Source organism: Centroberyx gerrardi, chromosome 5 (genome assembly GCF_048128805.1).
Source record: "Centroberyx gerrardi isolate f3 chromosome 5, fCenGer3.hap1.cur.20231027, whole genome shotgun sequence".
Taxonomy (NCBI): Eukaryota; Metazoa; Chordata; class Actinopteri; order Beryciformes; family Berycidae; genus Centroberyx; species Centroberyx gerrardi.
Window position 1 is genome coordinate 14,825,455 of NC_136001.1, and position 17,689 is coordinate 14,843,143.

The following is a 17,689-nucleotide window of genomic DNA, read 5'->3' on the forward strand; positions in this document are numbered from 1 at the left end:
GAGAGAGAGAGAGAGAGAGAGAGAGAGAGAGAGAGAAAATTATTGGACAGAGTGCAGACAGTGTACCAAGCAAAGATCAAAGACAAGAGGCACTGCAATAAATACTTTTTCAATCCATCTAAAGTGAGGATGGGCAGTTATCCTCAACCACCCCCCCCCCCCAGAGGCTTACAGCAGGGGCCACATTCAATGCCAAACACCACAGAAACCTCAAAACAGAAATTCAATAATGAGAAAGGATGGGATTCCCCTCTCTGTATGTTACAGAGGCCTATCTTGTCCCACACTAGGGCTGGGTATTTTGGTCCTTTTTTGATACATATGTTGGATAAAAGTGTATTATATAGTAATAATAGCCTAAATAATAGCAGTAGACAATTTTATTGACCATCATATAATTTATGCAATTTTCCCAACCAAAAGAAATAACATTTGAACTCTCAAGTATGAATTTTTTATGAATTTATTGTTCTCCATCAGTGAAACATTATTAAAGAAGCCCTTGAGAACAAAGTATTTGTGTGTTTAAAATGCAATTTTACAATATAAAAGAAAATAAAAAACACTTTGGTTTAATCAACACTATCAGATTCAAGACCTTATTATAACTATTAAAACTATTTAATAGCCTACATTTTAAATATTTATAACTATGTCATCAATGTTTCACATTTAGAACCATTTCAAGAATATCAAGGTCTAATAAATTGTATATGCATTTGTGTAAAATGCAGTTTAAAAAAAAAAAAAAAAAAAAAATTCTTGTCATTTTTCTCTTGCAGTCAAACATGGTATAGCTCTCTTGCTTCAGGTTAAAATTGTGCACTACATTGTGCTTCATTTGGGTCGAGGTGTTGCCGGACTTGAAAGTTATGTTCTTGTCACAGATATTGCACCACATGCTGTCGCCATCAATTTTAGTAAAATTTTACTTTGGACTGTTTCTGCAACATGTGTACTAACTTTGAACAAACAGAGATGAAGGTGCAGTGATGCCAGGACAAATTTGTTTTTCCTGCCTGTGTTTTTCCTGCCTGTGGCAAGTAGTTACCTAGTATGCTAATCCGCAGTCATTTTAGTTATTAGTTATAGATAGAATATGAAGATAGAATAGGTATAGTTACTGAATCAAAGATGATGTAAGATTAACTATTAAAGTACAGAACTTTACCAGCAAATGTTTTAACATATTTTGGTAATCAGTAGTACCGGCATGATTCGGTCGGCGCCAACCGTCGGTACCCAGCCCTATCCCACACAATTATTTTCTATATGAACACTGGTCAGTGTGTCTCCTTGGTGCAGTAGAGGTGCCACTTTCACAGCTACAGAGACCGAATCAATCTTGTGTGGCAGTCTCATACCTGGGATTGTTTTTCAGTGTGTTGACCAGAAACTCGTGAACATCGATGCCCGTGGAGTCAGTGTACTCTTGACTGGAGTCTGACGGAGAGAGGAAAAGAAAAATGGAAAGAAAATAGCCAGGGGAGAGAAAGAAAAAGTTGGCATTTGTGAGATTGGATGGGAAGAGAGAGCTAGTGATTAAGACATTGTCACAAGAGTGCAAGAGAGATAGAAAGAGTTAAATCAGGATGCTAAGCATAGCTGCTAAAATGACCCCCCACCACACCAGCAACAACATGCCAGGTTGTTCAGGGAGAATAAACATCAGCAGCAGATACACTGAGACACCGGCTAGCTCCAAGGTAGTGGTTCTTATGCACGCGCACACACACACACACACACACACACACACACACACACACACACACACACACACACACACACACACTCTTCAGGGGGATCATTTTCCACTATTTTCCGCCACACTAGACAGTCAGGCTAGCCGTTTCATCTCTGCTGCTCTCAGATTCTAATGAGGCCTGAAGGCCTCAGTGGAGGGAGGGAGGGAGGGAGAGGGGCAGAGAGAGAGAAAGAAAGAGAATGAAAGAAAAAGAAGAGAGGGATCCCTTTGCCTTTCTAAGAAATTACCGTGACATCATTGCATTTTGGTTTGTAATAATTCAGTGGATATCAATGGTACATGTATCACTCCTGAAAACATCCATTTAAAAATGACAAATGTAGGATATTTTCACTTATACTGAAGTGGTGATACAGCATTCATCATGTTAGTATGAGGGGAAAAAATGACTCAACTCATCACATATTTAGCAGGGCTTGTGGTCTTGTTTTGTGTACAGCAAGTAGATTATGGCACCAAAACTGATGTTATCAGGGGTTTGATTACGACTAGGACAACATGCCACAAAATGCATACAATGCATCTTACCACGTGACAACATCTTGCGTGGAGTCTTGTCCTTCTTCTCCTTCTCTTCATTTTCATACTCGTCCTTGGAGGACTTCTCCTCTTCCTTGTCTGATGGACAGCTGATGTGAAGTTGGATGATATCCTGGAAAATCACAATCCATTGCTATAATTGAAGATGGTAACATTTTGTATTTTAATTCTGTTCATTTTGCTGTCTGTCACGTATTATTGATCCTCCACAAACCACAGCTGCATGCAAAAAAAACTGCAAGCTAGACTAACAGTAGAGATTACAGTATTGACTAAGGATTTCTAAATCCATATGGGATATAGGAATGTTACCGATTCTGGAGGTCCATCATTGGAGAACGGACCAGAGGACTCCTCACACACTGCCAGACTCCGTACTAGCTTCAGCTTGGCATTAGACTGAAATATAATCAAATACACTTTCCTTGTAGCATCTGTTGTACATCTCTCAATATTAGACTTTACAACATGAAATAATAATAAACAAGTACAGATGCTGTACAGTCCCATGACACCTAGCTAGGTGTGCAGCATCAAATGTTGCTGTAGTTACTACAGTCCTGGAATAATCAAAATAACCACATCATTCACCCAATATATTGTCAAGAGGAACAGATCCATTCTACACTCCATAGCTTCACTGTCTTTTAGTTATCATGACATAGTGGCTCTCAAAATGTTTTACTAGTATTAGGGATGGACATTTTCAAAAAAAATCTTGATCGATTTGCACTGTTAGTTAACGATCAAATATGGATATTTGTTAGGCCCAAATATGTTACAACGCGTATGTTACAAAGCCTTGTTTGAGAAGAATTCCATATACTAATATACAGATATAAGCATCTCTATATCACAAAGTTAACCCTTTTTTCGCTATACAATATGTAAGTTCTGCTGTTGCTTTTTTTGTTTTGATTCCATAAGCAAGTGCTTAGAAACTGTCTAAATCCCTCTTGAGACTGTAACGCTTACATAAACCCTGAATAATGAGTGATGATAGAGTTCCCTGAGGAAGAGAGGAGGAGCTGAAGGGAGACCGGGAGAACACAGGGAACATCAATACAATGTAGCTGATTAGGGCGCTGTCCCTTGGCAGATTATGGACTAAAACCGAGAGGAAAACACACAATGAGGGTGATCTATCTTCACAATTCTATCATTGTGGTAATAGTGTTTTTGTCTTAAGAGGATGCCACTGACACACTTGGCATCTTAGCCATCCAGTGGTATGTGGAGATGAGAGGATCCACACAGCAGAAATGAGGTCAGGACAAGAGAGGTTTTGCTGCAAAGACATCGCCCAGATGATGAATGGAGGCTGTATGAGTGTGTGTGTGTGCATGTGTGTTCAAGCTCATGTATGGTGTAATAGTGTGTGCAAACATAGCTATGCAGAAGAGCAAAAAGAAAAGAAGATTTGATCTGATCCCACTTACAGGAAGGCATTATGAGCAGCTCACGTACAGGATGTAGTGTGAGAAAGCCACTCCCATAAATACACACAGTAATAGGGCTCAACTCTTATGTTCAGCATTACTAACCTCTGCCCTGGCCTCTTTAAAGCTGCACTCAAGAGGTAAAACAAATACAAACACATCTTCATGTTCAGAGTAAGATATCTGAACAGTGATGATGGTTGTAACAGCCAAAACATGATGGTTTGAACAGAATTAATTTATCTTAATTTCTATATCGTAGTATCCTATGAATATGTTATGTGTTTACATTGTCTTGGGTCAATATAATAAGTTTAGACACTCACAGGAAAATATCTGAAAATCAATTTAGCATACATTTCTGTGATTTACAATATAGTTTTTTCAACCAGTTTTGATGTTTTTTTCCCCAAAATATGCTCCAATATATATATATATATTTTTTTTATCTCATTTTCAGGAAGAACTCTTACTCTTATAGCATGGCAGCAGACCTGTGTGGAGAAAGAGTACCAATGGACAACCCAAGGGTTATGAAATGAACAATGAACTGGTTGCATCATATTGAAAGCCCCTCTTTAGCTCCACTGATAAAACGTGGATTGACTGCCTAGTTGCAAAGGTTATTGGTACAATTCCACTGAGCCTAAAATTATATTACCGTAACTGGCTTAAATGTATTCTCCTTTTTGGGCTTCTATGGCCTCAGTGAGATCAATCTGCCACACCTACTTTTAAACCTCTCATCGGAATTATAATTATAAGCCACTGATAATGAGGGGTGTCTGACTATTAGACTGTAGTTGAGAGGATAAGAATGTTAATAATGTAAGGTCAGCCACTGGGGCACCAAAGATGAATCAGTCACTTACCTTGGCCCTTTTCCTGCCATGGCCATGGTTAGGAGCCCGTCTCTGCAAGACAGAATTGATATTTTAGCTCTTACTGTACGCTACAGTATCCCTTGTACTGTATATGAAGTTGTACATTAAACACGTAAGGTATTACTGATATGACAAAGTAACAATCAAAATGAAACAAGATGAGCAAAATCACGAAAAGGGCTGGTGTAATGCTCAAAGTGAACCGTAAAATTAAAAAAAATATATACATTTGTTGAATAAATAAATTTAAAAAATTGGATTTGTAAGGCACAATTTGAAATAATATATATATATATATATATATATATATATATATATATATATATGTATATATATATATACACATAAAGGTAGGTCCTCATTCATTTTCAATGAGAGGCTCGCTATCGTGAAAATAGTGCATTCGTGCTCGTATCCTGCACACGCCCGCCTGCCTGCCCACCTGCTCAACCAAAGTTGAATTGTCTTGAACTTTTTGACACCGCAACGCAGAGTTTCACCACACAATTGATTAATCAGGGGACACCATTTTGCCTGACTAGTGAAATGAGAGTTTGCTCTGTTGTTGCCAAGTTTGAAAAATGGAGGAAAATGTATTATTGCGGTCTGTGATATCCCAGAACTGCATGACTGCTTTCTAAGGAGTTCAGGGTTCATACACTTTTTCACCAATGATTTTCAATGACTTTTCCATGACTTCCACAACCTTTAACTTAATTTCCATGACCAAAAGAAATGACTTCTCTGCGGTACCACTGAAAATTTTGTACTGTAACACTGTATAAGTAAAATTAGGTCTGCATTTCAAACATATGGTGCCTCTCTAGAACAAATAAACACCAGATAGACACACCTAGATACATTTTGTCATATTTTAAATCCAATGCCAGTTTAAAATTTTTGTCAGTGTCTCAAAAGATAAATCAAAAATGCCATCACATTTTCTATCAGAGAGAGAGCATGAGAAAAAGAGAGAATGAAAGAGAGAGAGAGACAGACAAAGAGAATGAATGAGAAAGACAGAGAGAGACAGAGAGAAATAGTGCATTGGGGTAGGAATGCCAGTGTTAACTACTGATTCCCCAGCTCACAGTACACTTTCTCTCACCACAGACAAATCTTGCTGCAATCTGGCTGTCCGGGAACTTGAACGAGTAGTGCGAATTCATAATTTTTAATGCCCATAGTATCTCAGCTTTGATGTACGGCAGCGTATTGATGCCACAGTGGGAAAAACACACACACACACACACACACACACAGTAATCTCTTACACACACAGTCACACAAGAAATCAGTATGGTGCTATGTCTACAACATATAATGGGATGCTACAAGCTCCACACTGCATCAACAATGAACTGCACAAACATTTCACAATGCTCAGCACTGCAGCCAGCTGGCTAATACAGTCAACTCAACTCATCCTGACTCAGACACAATCAATATCTCGTTATAAGGAGAAAAGTTTCTCCTTATAACGAGATATGTTGGTATGTCGTAATAACGAGAAAAGATGTCATTATAACGAGAAAATATCTTGTTATAATGAGAAAAAGATCTCATTAGAACGAGAAAGGTTTCTCGTTATAACGAGATACTGAGCCGATTTTTTTTTCCCACTGTGGCATCAAAACGCTGCCGTATTGATGACTTTGTTTTTGGTTGAAACTATACACTTGTCTGTTTCTTTGCGGTGGAAACTGCAGTAGCGTCGGTGGATGTCTTTGCTGCACCAGCACTTACGTTCATAAACTCACTGATAGGAATTGTGCTGCCTGCAACAGCGGCTGCGGTCTGGTGCTTTTTCCCCCTTCACGTGGCTAGTAAGCGCGGCCTCTCCCATATTCTAAATATCGAAGGTTTTACAGCACAGTTCGCGTGTAGCACGTCTTGGGTCAGTGTCTTTTGCCAGCCATACTTGGTACTTTTCCTTAAAAAGCCTTCTGTTGTTTAAGCTGCACTTGCCTGGCATATTGTCGGTAAAGTAAGTTCGCTAACTGCTACAATAGCAGAAAGCAACTGTAGTGGGCGAGCATGTAAACAGAATGAGTCAGACTGAACTAACTTCTCACACCACCGAAATGCCACGATGGTTATGTGCGATGGTTAAGTGCCAATTTACGTGACTATTTTCATGCTTGGATTAATCAGTAATTATATTTGATGCAACTTTAGCTATATTTCCAGGACTTTTCCAAAAATATTATTTTCCATAACTTTTCCAGGGCCTGGAAATTGCATTTTAAATTTCAATGACTTTTCCAGGTTTTTCATGACCGTACGAACCCTGGGAGTTACTGGAACATTAATAAGAGCCTTTGCATGGTAAAGTTACAAGTTACAATTAGGTAGTTATAAATAGCTACGTAAACGTATGCAAACGTTAGCTAGCTAGCTATCATTATAGCAGCATCTTAGTAGCAACTCATAGTGTGGCTGTTTCTATGGTTACCATGCGCAGTGCACCAGGTGTTGAGTCCACATGTGGCTGTCGTATCTTGTTTAAAAAGCCCTTAATACTTTAAACTCTGGGACAAGACTTAACTCATTGTGATGTGCCATATCTTGGTCCAAAATTCCTTGCAGCACCCTTACTCCCTGCCTCCCTCTCACCTGTGCATCCTGCGGGGTGCTGTCCTCGGGCTCCAGGCCCTCTCCTGTCCCCTCCTTGGTGCCCTGTGGTTGAGGGGAGGTCTTGCCTCGGCTGCAGGGCTCGATGAGTGGCCCACTCTCTCCCTCCTGCTGGATGTCTGTTGCCAGGCTCACTGACATCTTCTTAGGGGAGGGGAGAGGGTGGGAGTTGGGGAGGGGAGGGGGGGGCGGGTGGACGACCCAGGAGAGGCTGGGGGAAAAGGGATGAGAGAAAAGAGGGGAAACAGTTAGGCTCTGACAGATGAAAGCTCCAATAGACTGCACAATTTTGTGTGAGAGAGGGAGACAGAGAGAAGGGAGATTGAGAGCACATGTGCATGTGTGTGTGTGTCTATATGCAAGTCTGTGTGAGTGTACTACTATACTGACTACCTGTGGCTGGTATCAGATCTGTGCTGACTCGCTGTACCGTGAGTCTGAATGGGAACCACACGCAGGAAGAGGAGGGGAACCCGCTAGAGTGGTGTACTGGGCTGGGCTGCAGCAGGGGGGGCAGGGCAGTCCATAGCAAGCCTTAGCCAGGGCCTCGGGGGTGGGGCTGCGAGGAGACAACAGACAGAGGAATAAAATGCAACAATTACAATGAATAAACAATACACAATTACATATTTACTTGGTGAAATGATTGCTCTTTGCAGTAAAATTATTAACCTCCTGACACTATCTGGTAACAACCAGTGAAAATAGAAATGAGTTGGTCATATTCAGTCACCTTGCACCATTCACCTTCCATCATCTTGATGCATCCAAAACAAAACTACTTTGTAAGCAAAGGTGTAAAGAATATTCAACCCATAATGTGCTTTACTTTCATACAGAGATTATATTTTGTAAGAGTAGATAGCAGTCTATTTCAAATTGTCGCTCTCTAATATTAGAATGAAACTGCTGATATTACTGCCCTGCTAGTCTGCTTTGATAGTAATAATGTACAGCATGGGTAGGCCGATACACTCTATATACTGTGGTAAACAAAACTTGAAAGTAGCACCAACACCACCAAGTTTTACTATGACTGCAATGATAGCCAACTTTTTCACTTCACGTCACTATACTATGATGACTATTTACTGTTCAAAGTATTAAAAAGTCCAGATGTGAATATTTAGATAGAACAAAAGCTGCTACATGTTCAGTATAGTGTAAAATGTAAAAATGTGTATAGATTTAAAGAGAACAGTAAATGTCACATGTTCTGTGTGTTTTGCAATGCAAAATATGCAGTGGTGATTCAGCATTGATGGAAAAAATTAGCTGGACTTTTTCAGCCAATTTTGAAACATTAACAGTAGGTTGAATTATGCACTGAAAACTGACCTGAATGGACTGCAAAGAATGCAAACCCAACCAGATAGTTAACCTAGATATCTGACTTTTACTTTCTTTGATTTTACTTTGTGTATTTTGTGTAAGAATACAGCACATACATTTAAAAAGGGATGTTGTTTGGCATGATTTGGTTCAATTATGTTTTCAGCTAGGTTTATCAATAATATCTTAGCTGACACTATAATCATCTCTGTTCCACTCCAAGTAAATGTTAAAAAATATGATCTTCTGGCCGAGGTGCCAAGATGTTTTAGGGAAACCCAGACCTAATCCAGCCCTGATAATTAGTTTGAAAATCCATTGCCCCTAGGATCAAATTTGTACTTTTGAAAAACTAACTAATAAAAAGAAAAACACTAAGGTTTAATTCCCTGGCATGGATATAAACTCATTCCAAAACGTGCACATTTAGGAAAACAATATGACAAGCAAATCAACACAAAAATTTTAACAACAAAAAATAGGCAGCAATATTTACAGTGATCAGGTGAACGGAAGGGGCAGCAGCTAGCCAGCCAGATAGAAGGGAAGGGGGGAGGGGGACACCGACAGACCAGCCACCACCTCAACGTTCCTCCTGGGAAATCTCTCTCGCTCTCTCTTCTCTCTCCCTCCAGCTCAGTGCAGCAACATGGTCTGCCCTCCACTCAGGAGCCCTGGAGACCGAGAGGAAAAGAGGAAGACACGGATGACGTCATGTTTCACACACTGAGTGACTCATCGCTGCTGCTGCTGCTGCTTCTAGAAGGCAGGGAGGCAGAGCAGCTGAAAGCTCAGAAACCACTGGCACACAGAGCTCACAAATGAACACCAAACATCAGCAAAATTATAGTCAATTCAGTTTATTCTACCAAAAACAATTGGTAAGATGTTTATTTTTTTATTCCCTTGCCACTGTTTAAAAATTAGTTCTCCAAAGTGTAGGCACCATTACTTTTGAATGGGAAAGGTCTTTGTTTTACCATTAAATGTCTTACTATGTCTTACACTAATGGAGGATCAAAATGAAAATAGAATACCTAATGTTGAATGCTTTATTATTTACTGTTCCATTAGGAGTAATAATGTCACAATAAAATGTTAGTAAGAAACAGAGAAGATGCAACTGTAATTATAAAATAAATCTAAAATTAAAAAATGCAAATGGAAAATAAACTGTAACCTAAAAGATGAAAAGAAATTGACTTCTTCCAATTAAACTACTAACTCTTAATTAAACTTCCTCCAATCAGAAAAAAACACAGCTAACAAAATTGTTAAATTACAGCAATCATTATGCTGATCATATCCTTATCATCATGACTCCTATCCTCTCTTGCTCTCACTCTCAGCATCATTGACATCATTAAACCAGTTTTCCCAGCATGGAAAAACATGACAGGGAATCACAAACAGCTTCAGGGTGAATCTTTGCACCAGTGCAGTAACTCTGACGACTTTAGCATATGTGCACTCACTCACACTCACACACACACACACACACACACACACACACACACAGTTGAGTAACATTCCATCTGTCCTACAAGCCTATTTCCTCTGGCGTCACAGGGTCAACAACAGCATGCGTTGTGTGTGGTTGTGTTGTATGTTGAGAGAAGGCCAGAGGAGAAAAGGATAAAAGAGGAAAAAAAGATTGAAAGAGCACAAGAGTGAATGAATCCAATCCTATGTGCATGCATGCAATTATAACACAAAGAGTGTGCAAGAGAAGAGCAAATTCAGGTTATGGAAGCATGATTATCTGCATGTGGGCATGCAGTCTGTGTGGATAAATGCCATTCGTGCGTGTGTGTGTGTGTGTGTGTGTCCCTGCCTGTACCGCCGTTCTGTGCTGTGCTGCAGGATAGATGAGATGAGCGAACAGACGAGGCAGGGATTCCCAGTGTGGGAAAGACCCAGGCAATGCAACAGCAAAGACGTCATCAGCAGCAGTAGCAGCAGCAGCATCACCACACTGCATCAATGACCAGGACACCCACACACCCCAACCCCACTCTGGAGACGCTTATACAAGCCTACGATGCAGCAGCACAGAACAGAACATAGCCACACTATCTAGGCAGATACAAAAGCTTGACACGGGCTCAGTCTCTTTTAATCTCCCTCTTTTGCTTGCTCGCACACACAGTGTACTGTTGCACAAAAAGAGTGAATATTGTTGGTCAGAGAGCAATGCAAATGTTTCATCTAAAGTGTCAATCACATGGCTGAGTGGCACTGTCCCCGCTATATGACAAAGAGAGGCGGTAAGACACACACACAGTGAATGAGAGCCACAGATGGGGGCGCTTATGAATGAACCAGCCTTGCCTATTCTCTCCTCCTCCACCCATTCCTCTCTCGCCCTCCCTCGGCTCTCTCTTCACTCCCTCCCCTCTTCCACGCACACACACACACACACACACACAGGCCCACAGGGTTGCCAAGGAGACAGCAACGTCATTCTCAACTGCTGCCATTTGCGTTGAGCGAGTACCAGTGAGAAGGGCAGGGAGAAGGATGATATTAAAAATAAATATGTGGAATGCAGTGAGCGGAGTGTGAAAGGGATGGAGAGACAGGAGGGGAGAGAACAGGGGAGGAGGTAGAGAAAGAGAGAGAGTGAGAGACCAGAATATGCATGTCGTTGGTATTCCAATTTCTTCTAAGCTCAAGCAATCTAAGACATTAATACTTGAACAACAATAGCACCTTAAACACGCAAATACAAAAACACATGCCTACATTCCACACACCCGTAAATATAACAAAGATGGCTGAACATCTAAATACAAAGGGACATGATACCCTGAATGAGCACATAACAGTGACACAGCTAACTATGTGTTCACATAGCAACTCAAAACAACCAGTTTCTGGAAATCAATTCATTTTGTATGATTTGAGACCAGTCGGTCTTCATGTCTTCTTCATCAGGGAGGAAGAGTTGGCCACAGCCGTCTTAGCAGCCAGTCATGTCCGAGCACTGCTACACGCCATGCCTGTTATTGCAATACCACTGGGAGCTACAGCTGGCAATCAGCTAGCTCAACTTGTCCACCAAACAGTAGCACAGCAATGTGATTGCTTGGGGTCTCAGAGTAATGTCAGGATCACACCTTATCTGCAATGCATCTGTGTTGCTAAAACACTATGTGCAGAGTTCTATTCAAGGATCCTGTGACTCAAATGTATTGTGATGAAACTGATTAGATGTGGTTATCAGTTGTAGTATTACAACATAAACTTTTGCTACAACTCCGATTCACTGACAAAATATTTTTAGCACAAAAACCTCTCCAAGAGGCAGCAAAACACAGGACACAATACTGGCTTTAGTTTACGCATGCATTATCTACGCATTTGCAGAAAAAAACACATGCAACACCCTAATCGCAACACAATGCATCTGTAACAGAATGATGCAGTGGTAATGAATTCTCTCATTTGAAATGAATGACCTTCCATTGAAGTGTAATGTATTCAACACGTTAAGTGTGATGCAGGTGTAAGACCAGACAGCCTAAACTACAGCGTGTCATAATAAGGATTGTACTCTGCAGATTCAACAACACCAATAACAGCAACAGCAGCACTGAACTCTGCCTGTTGTGTCCCAGTTCAGTCAGTGTGTCTGTGGGGCTGATGACAACGTCTGTCTGCCAGCCGTCTGGACTCATCACATCTGACTGCAGCCATGCAGCAGGGCAACACATTCAAGCAGGACTTGGGTCAGTCACATCGGAGCAGCAGAGATTATCGCACCATATTGGCCTAATTAGATCATATTAACCAAATATTTCAGCAGGATATCAAGTTTTGGATTCACTTTCAATAAATAGTGCACTGATAATTAGGGGTGTGCCATATCGTATCGTTCACGATAATACGGGTATCATTTTTAATATGATAAAAAAAAAATAATATCGTGATAATGGCAATATTCCGACTTGTTGACGTAATGACGTCACACCGTTACGCTGCGTAACGGTATGACGTACGTTACGTGCGTAACTTATGCTTAACTCCTCCACCTCCATGGTGGAGGAGTTAATTCCAAAAAGGGGAGCGACTTCAGTAGTGTGGAAGTGGTTTGGTTACAAAAGAGCAGATGTACAACAAACCACGGTAATATGTAAGCAGTGCAAGAAGAGTGTAACAACAAAAGGGGGCAATACATCGAACTTATTTCACCACCTCAAGCAGAAGCACCCGGTTCAGTAAGAGGAGAGCCAAAATCCCGCGAGGAGAGCTCAACAGCTACTATGAGTTAAAAACCAAGCAGAGAAAATACATTGGTTCAGCATAGCATCGCCGAATCTTTGGCAAGTTGTACTCCGTATGACAGAAAAAGCAAACGCTGGAAAGATATTACCGAAGCGGTCACATTTTGTTTGGCTAAAGATATGATGCCAATCCAAACAGTTGAGAAGGAAAGCTTCAAACAGCTTATTAAAAAGCTGGACCCTACTATTTATATTTTATACAGAATCTGAATCTCACTCTGAGTTACTGTTGTTGTTTACAAACTAAAGAACTGAGAGATAATTTTTGTTTAGTTTTTACTGTATATTTGAAGGCAAACTGTTACATTTATGTATAAAATATATAGATATAAAACTTGTTTTTATATGTCAGTCAACACTTATTTTGTTGCAATTGTATGTTCTTGAAATTAATAATAAAATATTTTTCAGTATTTTGTCATATCGTCAAGAATATCGTTATCGCAGAAATACCCTGAAATATCGTGATATTATTTTAGGGCCATATCGCCCACCCCTACTGATAATTCACAAAGACATTCACAAAATGCTCCTTTAAGGTTTTATGGTAAAACCCAGCAAAATAAAATGTACTGATAGATAACTCACAGCAACCATGTGAACATAGCGATGATCATCACCTTTAACATGAACACACAATAACAATCCCACACAATTTGGCTTCCAATCTTCAACGTTGGCATTAGTACCACAGAAGCCAAGCAAGCTTTGAGAATCCTACAAAATCTGACAACACCCCGCAGGTAAGCACACACACGGGCCACACAGGAACATACACACACCCACACACCACCCACAAAATCACCATCAACTCTCACAATGCGGTGCAGGGCACTCTGACCCACTTCACACATTAATGGCCATACAGTCTCTTATATTGGCCCTCCTGATGACAGGCAACCAGCTGAGAGACACAGGTCATACACTGCTCTGCCCACTGTGTCAGGTTACCACACAACAGACAGCCAATGCTGGGAGCTCTGAGTGATAGTGTGTGCGCGTGAGTGAGTGGGCGAGTCAGTGAGAGAGACAGAGAGAGTTGTCTGTGTGTAAGCACAAGAGAGAGTAGGCCTACGCTGTGTGTGTGTGTGTGTGTGTGAGTGAGTGAGTGAATGTGTGCGTGTTCTCTCGGGCACACAAGCAGGTGTATGACCACCTCGCAGACAGTAGGCTAGTCGGGCTAGATATTTAGTGCAGGTATGAGTCTCGCTGTCAAATTTAGCCACTCCAGGTCAAGCTGGGTCAGGGTCTCGGCAATAGTTAGCAGCGGGGCAAGCCACAGAAATGAGAGGAATTCTACTGCATGGTAGCGGCTAGGAGAGAAGAGCTTGGCTATATCAAGTCTTTTAACTGTTTAACTATTAAACTCTCAAGTGGCTGATCTAAGTGGATTTTGTTTTCCTGACCACGGAAGACTATGCACTCAATGTCATGCCAAATGATGTATCTACTCCCATGAATACATTAATCAATTTGAATGTGTTCCAACAGCTTTAGTTTGTTCCAAAAAGGTTGTTTTGTGCTCAGGGGAGAATTCTCAACATCTTATACAAGCAACATTGCCCCCTAAACCTTTTTAAAGAAACCTCTGCTCTATCATTGCTGTCTCCAAATAGTATCCCCAAGTTGAGGTTATGGTGTCCCATCTAAACATTATCCTTTACCACATAAATTAAATTGTCATATATTCATAGCCTAAAAATGTCCAGGAAATATTTTGACTTTTAAATTGCACAAGGTTTCCGAATGAGTTCAACTGATGCCTCCTCCTTTACATAGAGTTCTTGAATGGGATCTGATAGATTTGCAGCTTGTTTATTTAAGGTTGTTGTGTGCTCTTAGAGGGTCATCAACTACTTATACATGTTCTTACAAAAAACCCTTACACTACTGGCAGACATACAGAAGCAGCCTGATAGGCAGGGTTCTATGCAAACTGCTACCAAAGTGCGCCTATATGCAAATTCGAAAAGTATTATTTATTTTCACAAACAGGGGACATTGAGCTACAAGTTAAACTGCAGTGGCAGTCATTGTTGAGTCCCCCCCATCATGCATCTATCCCAACAGGCATACTGGAACACAAAACTCGATCAAATAGTTGCAAGATCATTACTTGCACTGAAAACAATACTGAATGAATGAATAAAAAAAATAATTCAGAAAAATAATTCACCAGCAGTGCAACAGTGCATCTCGATTTTCTGAATGCATGCAGTGCATACATTAAAAAATGGGGGCAATGGCTATATCTGTACTATCCTATCCTAGTTAATGCTCATTAATGACAGTCAGTACAAGTGAACGAAGAATGAACATTGTGTAATCCTACAATATCGTGAGTAATCTCTGAGAACCGCATCTGTAATCATAGTCATTTATCAAGGGAAATTTCATAATAGGACAGACATGCGGAGCACAGACATGTCTCTCCCTTTTCTCTGCAGAAGCTGAATGAAAGATGAAGGTGAATGGAAACGGAGCACGGTGCAAACAAGAGTGAGCAGGCACGTACGAACCCACAGACACAGCAGTGGGAGAGAAGTACAGAGGCAGCTCGACCCAATTCAGCTCCTCTGTATTCAGCCGCGCACCTAGCCCATTTGACGTCAGAGAGAACCCATTTCACAAAAGGCAGCAAGGTTATGTCTTCACAGTGGAGGCTGGTGTGTGATTGGTAGAGTCTGTGCAAGCTCAGTGTGTGCATATTATACATCAGCGGTGCTTGCGGTGTGTGCGCACCAGTGTGTGTTTGTCTGTGCATGTCAGAGAGGATTCCCCTTTCCGTCAGTTGCACTGTACGATTTCACACAGGGAGGGAATGAGGGCTGGCAGAGCGAGAGGGGTTGTAGAGGTGGAGGGGGAATGGTCTGGGAAGGGTAAGCTACTTTAACGACTCGCATCCACACCAATACAGAGACTGCTTTGCTCGACCAAAATGCATACACATAACTGGTGCAGTCATGCACTCTCTCACTCCGTCTCTCTCTCTCTCGCTCTCTCTCTCTTTCACACACACACACACACACACACACACACACAGCACTGTCGTGTGAAAGTGATGAAGACAAAAGTGTCTTCACAAAACAGGCGTCTCTAAGGCTCAAATGAACAAAGCGGGGAAACTAAGATGACAAGAGACAAAGATATGGAGAGAAAGACATTCCAAAGGCAGAGTGTATAGAGGCAAAGACACTGACGAGGAAAAATACGTCAACGGCGAAACGCAGCGGAAGAAGGGGTTTCTCACTTTTTTCCATCTGTCTCTCTGTCCTTGCTGCCACCCCCTCTCGCTTCTTTCTCAGTGCAGCGAGGATACCCCTGCCTGCCTTCCGCCCCCTCCACCTCAACCCCTCCCATCGATATCTCTCTCTCCATCCACCCACTGCTAACTGTTAGCTCTCTCCTTTTTCTTCCTCTTTTTCTTCCTCTTTTAATGTGTCCTCTTAAATTGTCAGGCCTGCTGCTGACGCCATCCTCCTCCACTCAGCCAGCCCACGCAGTCCTGTGGGACAAGCTATGACTCATTCTCTCCCTCCTTCCTTCCCTCCCTCCCTCCCTAGCTAGCTAGCTACCTACCTGTCGCTCTCTCTCCAAGTCTAACTCTCGCTCTGCTTCTCTCACTGGTTATAACCTATGTTCTCTGCTGTGTGGGGTGGGGGTGGATGGAGGGAAAGAGACACAGAAGGAATGTATGGAGGCGCAACCAAATTCATTAAACATGGAGACATGGGGAGATGGAGAGAAAGAGGTGTTGGCCAAATGAACGACAGCCTCCCTTCTTCATAATGAATGAGTGCCAGTAGAGAAAGAGGGGATCCTGATCTCACATGCATTATTGATGAAGGCAGTAGTGCAGGAATGTGGGTGAGGGAGAGAAAGAGATAAACAGAGACATAGACAAGAGTGAAAGAAAATGAAACACATGAGAGAGGAGTAAGCAAAAGACACTGATGGACAGAGATGATGAAAGAGTTCTTCAGCTTGACAAATAAAACACCATTCACCCACAGGAAATATAAATGCAAGGGACAGTGGAACTTTTGGACAACAACACAATGCACGAGTAGCATGATGAGAGTTTAACTTTAAACAGAGTTTGCCATGTCTATTAAAATTTTAGGCACACCTAAGCATGTTCTTTTCTTGCAACCCAACACAAAACTTGACGCAGAAAATAAAGCATGCAGCTTTTGAAGTCTCTTCCTATCTTGATTTTTCCTTGCACAGCACATCACACTGGATTCTGATCGCCTTATTGTTGCCCACAAAGATTGTTGTTTGATCTTTGAGAGTCTTAAACCTCCAGGTCAATCTGCAAAATCCACACCATTGGCATTTTTTACCTAAGCCTCTACAGAAACCAGGAAAACCCTGCTATTTAATGCACTTCAGCTCTATTTTGACCCCATCAGTAGCCACTGTAATGTCCAATAACAGGAGCTTGCTGGACAAATGGGCCTAGGAGGCATATTCTCATCAGCCTGTCAAACAAGAGGGAACCCTTAGGGAATGCATTAATAATACCAGAGCACATCACAGAGTTTTACCTTGGAAGATGAAGGACAATAGAATAGCATAGTAGCTCTAATAGCAAAGGACCCTTGAAAAACACTACTCTCATGTAAAGCTTGGAAGATTGAACTGCTGAGTAGCAGAGATGGGAAAACGTTCACATGCAATAGTGCAGGTGCTAAGGGGATGATGCAGCCTAAACTCTTTATTTGTGCAGTAGCAAGTGCACTGCATGTTGTTTGAAGTAAAGCAAACAAAAGTTTAGGGTCAGGACTGAAGCAGTTGCCAAGCTTT

The 17,689-nt window shown here is 41.3% G+C and overlaps 1 protein-coding gene across 2 annotated transcripts in view; it reads right to left on the reverse strand.

Moving 5' to 3' along the window:
• Positions 1-17,689, reverse strand: part of r3hdm2 (R3H domain containing 2) — a 67,183-nt gene that overhangs the window by 33,217 nt on the left and 16,277 nt on the right. For both annotated transcript variants that reach the window (XM_078283681.1, XM_078283680.1), the window contains exons 3-9: positions 9,091-9,268; positions 7,656-7,821; positions 7,245-7,473; positions 4,617-4,658; positions 2,618-2,704; positions 2,294-2,417; positions 1,365-1,443 (exon numbers count right to left, since the gene is read on the reverse strand). In XM_078283681.1, the coding sequence (XP_078139807.1) occupies positions 1,365-1,443; positions 2,294-2,417; positions 2,618-2,704; positions 4,617-4,658; positions 7,245-7,403 (491 nt within the window). In that variant the 5' untranslated portion in view covers positions 7,404-7,473; positions 7,656-7,821; positions 9,091-9,268. The remainder of the gene's footprint in view (positions 1-1,364; positions 1,444-2,293; positions 2,418-2,617; positions 2,705-4,616; positions 4,659-7,244; positions 7,474-7,655; positions 7,822-9,090; positions 9,269-17,689) is intronic.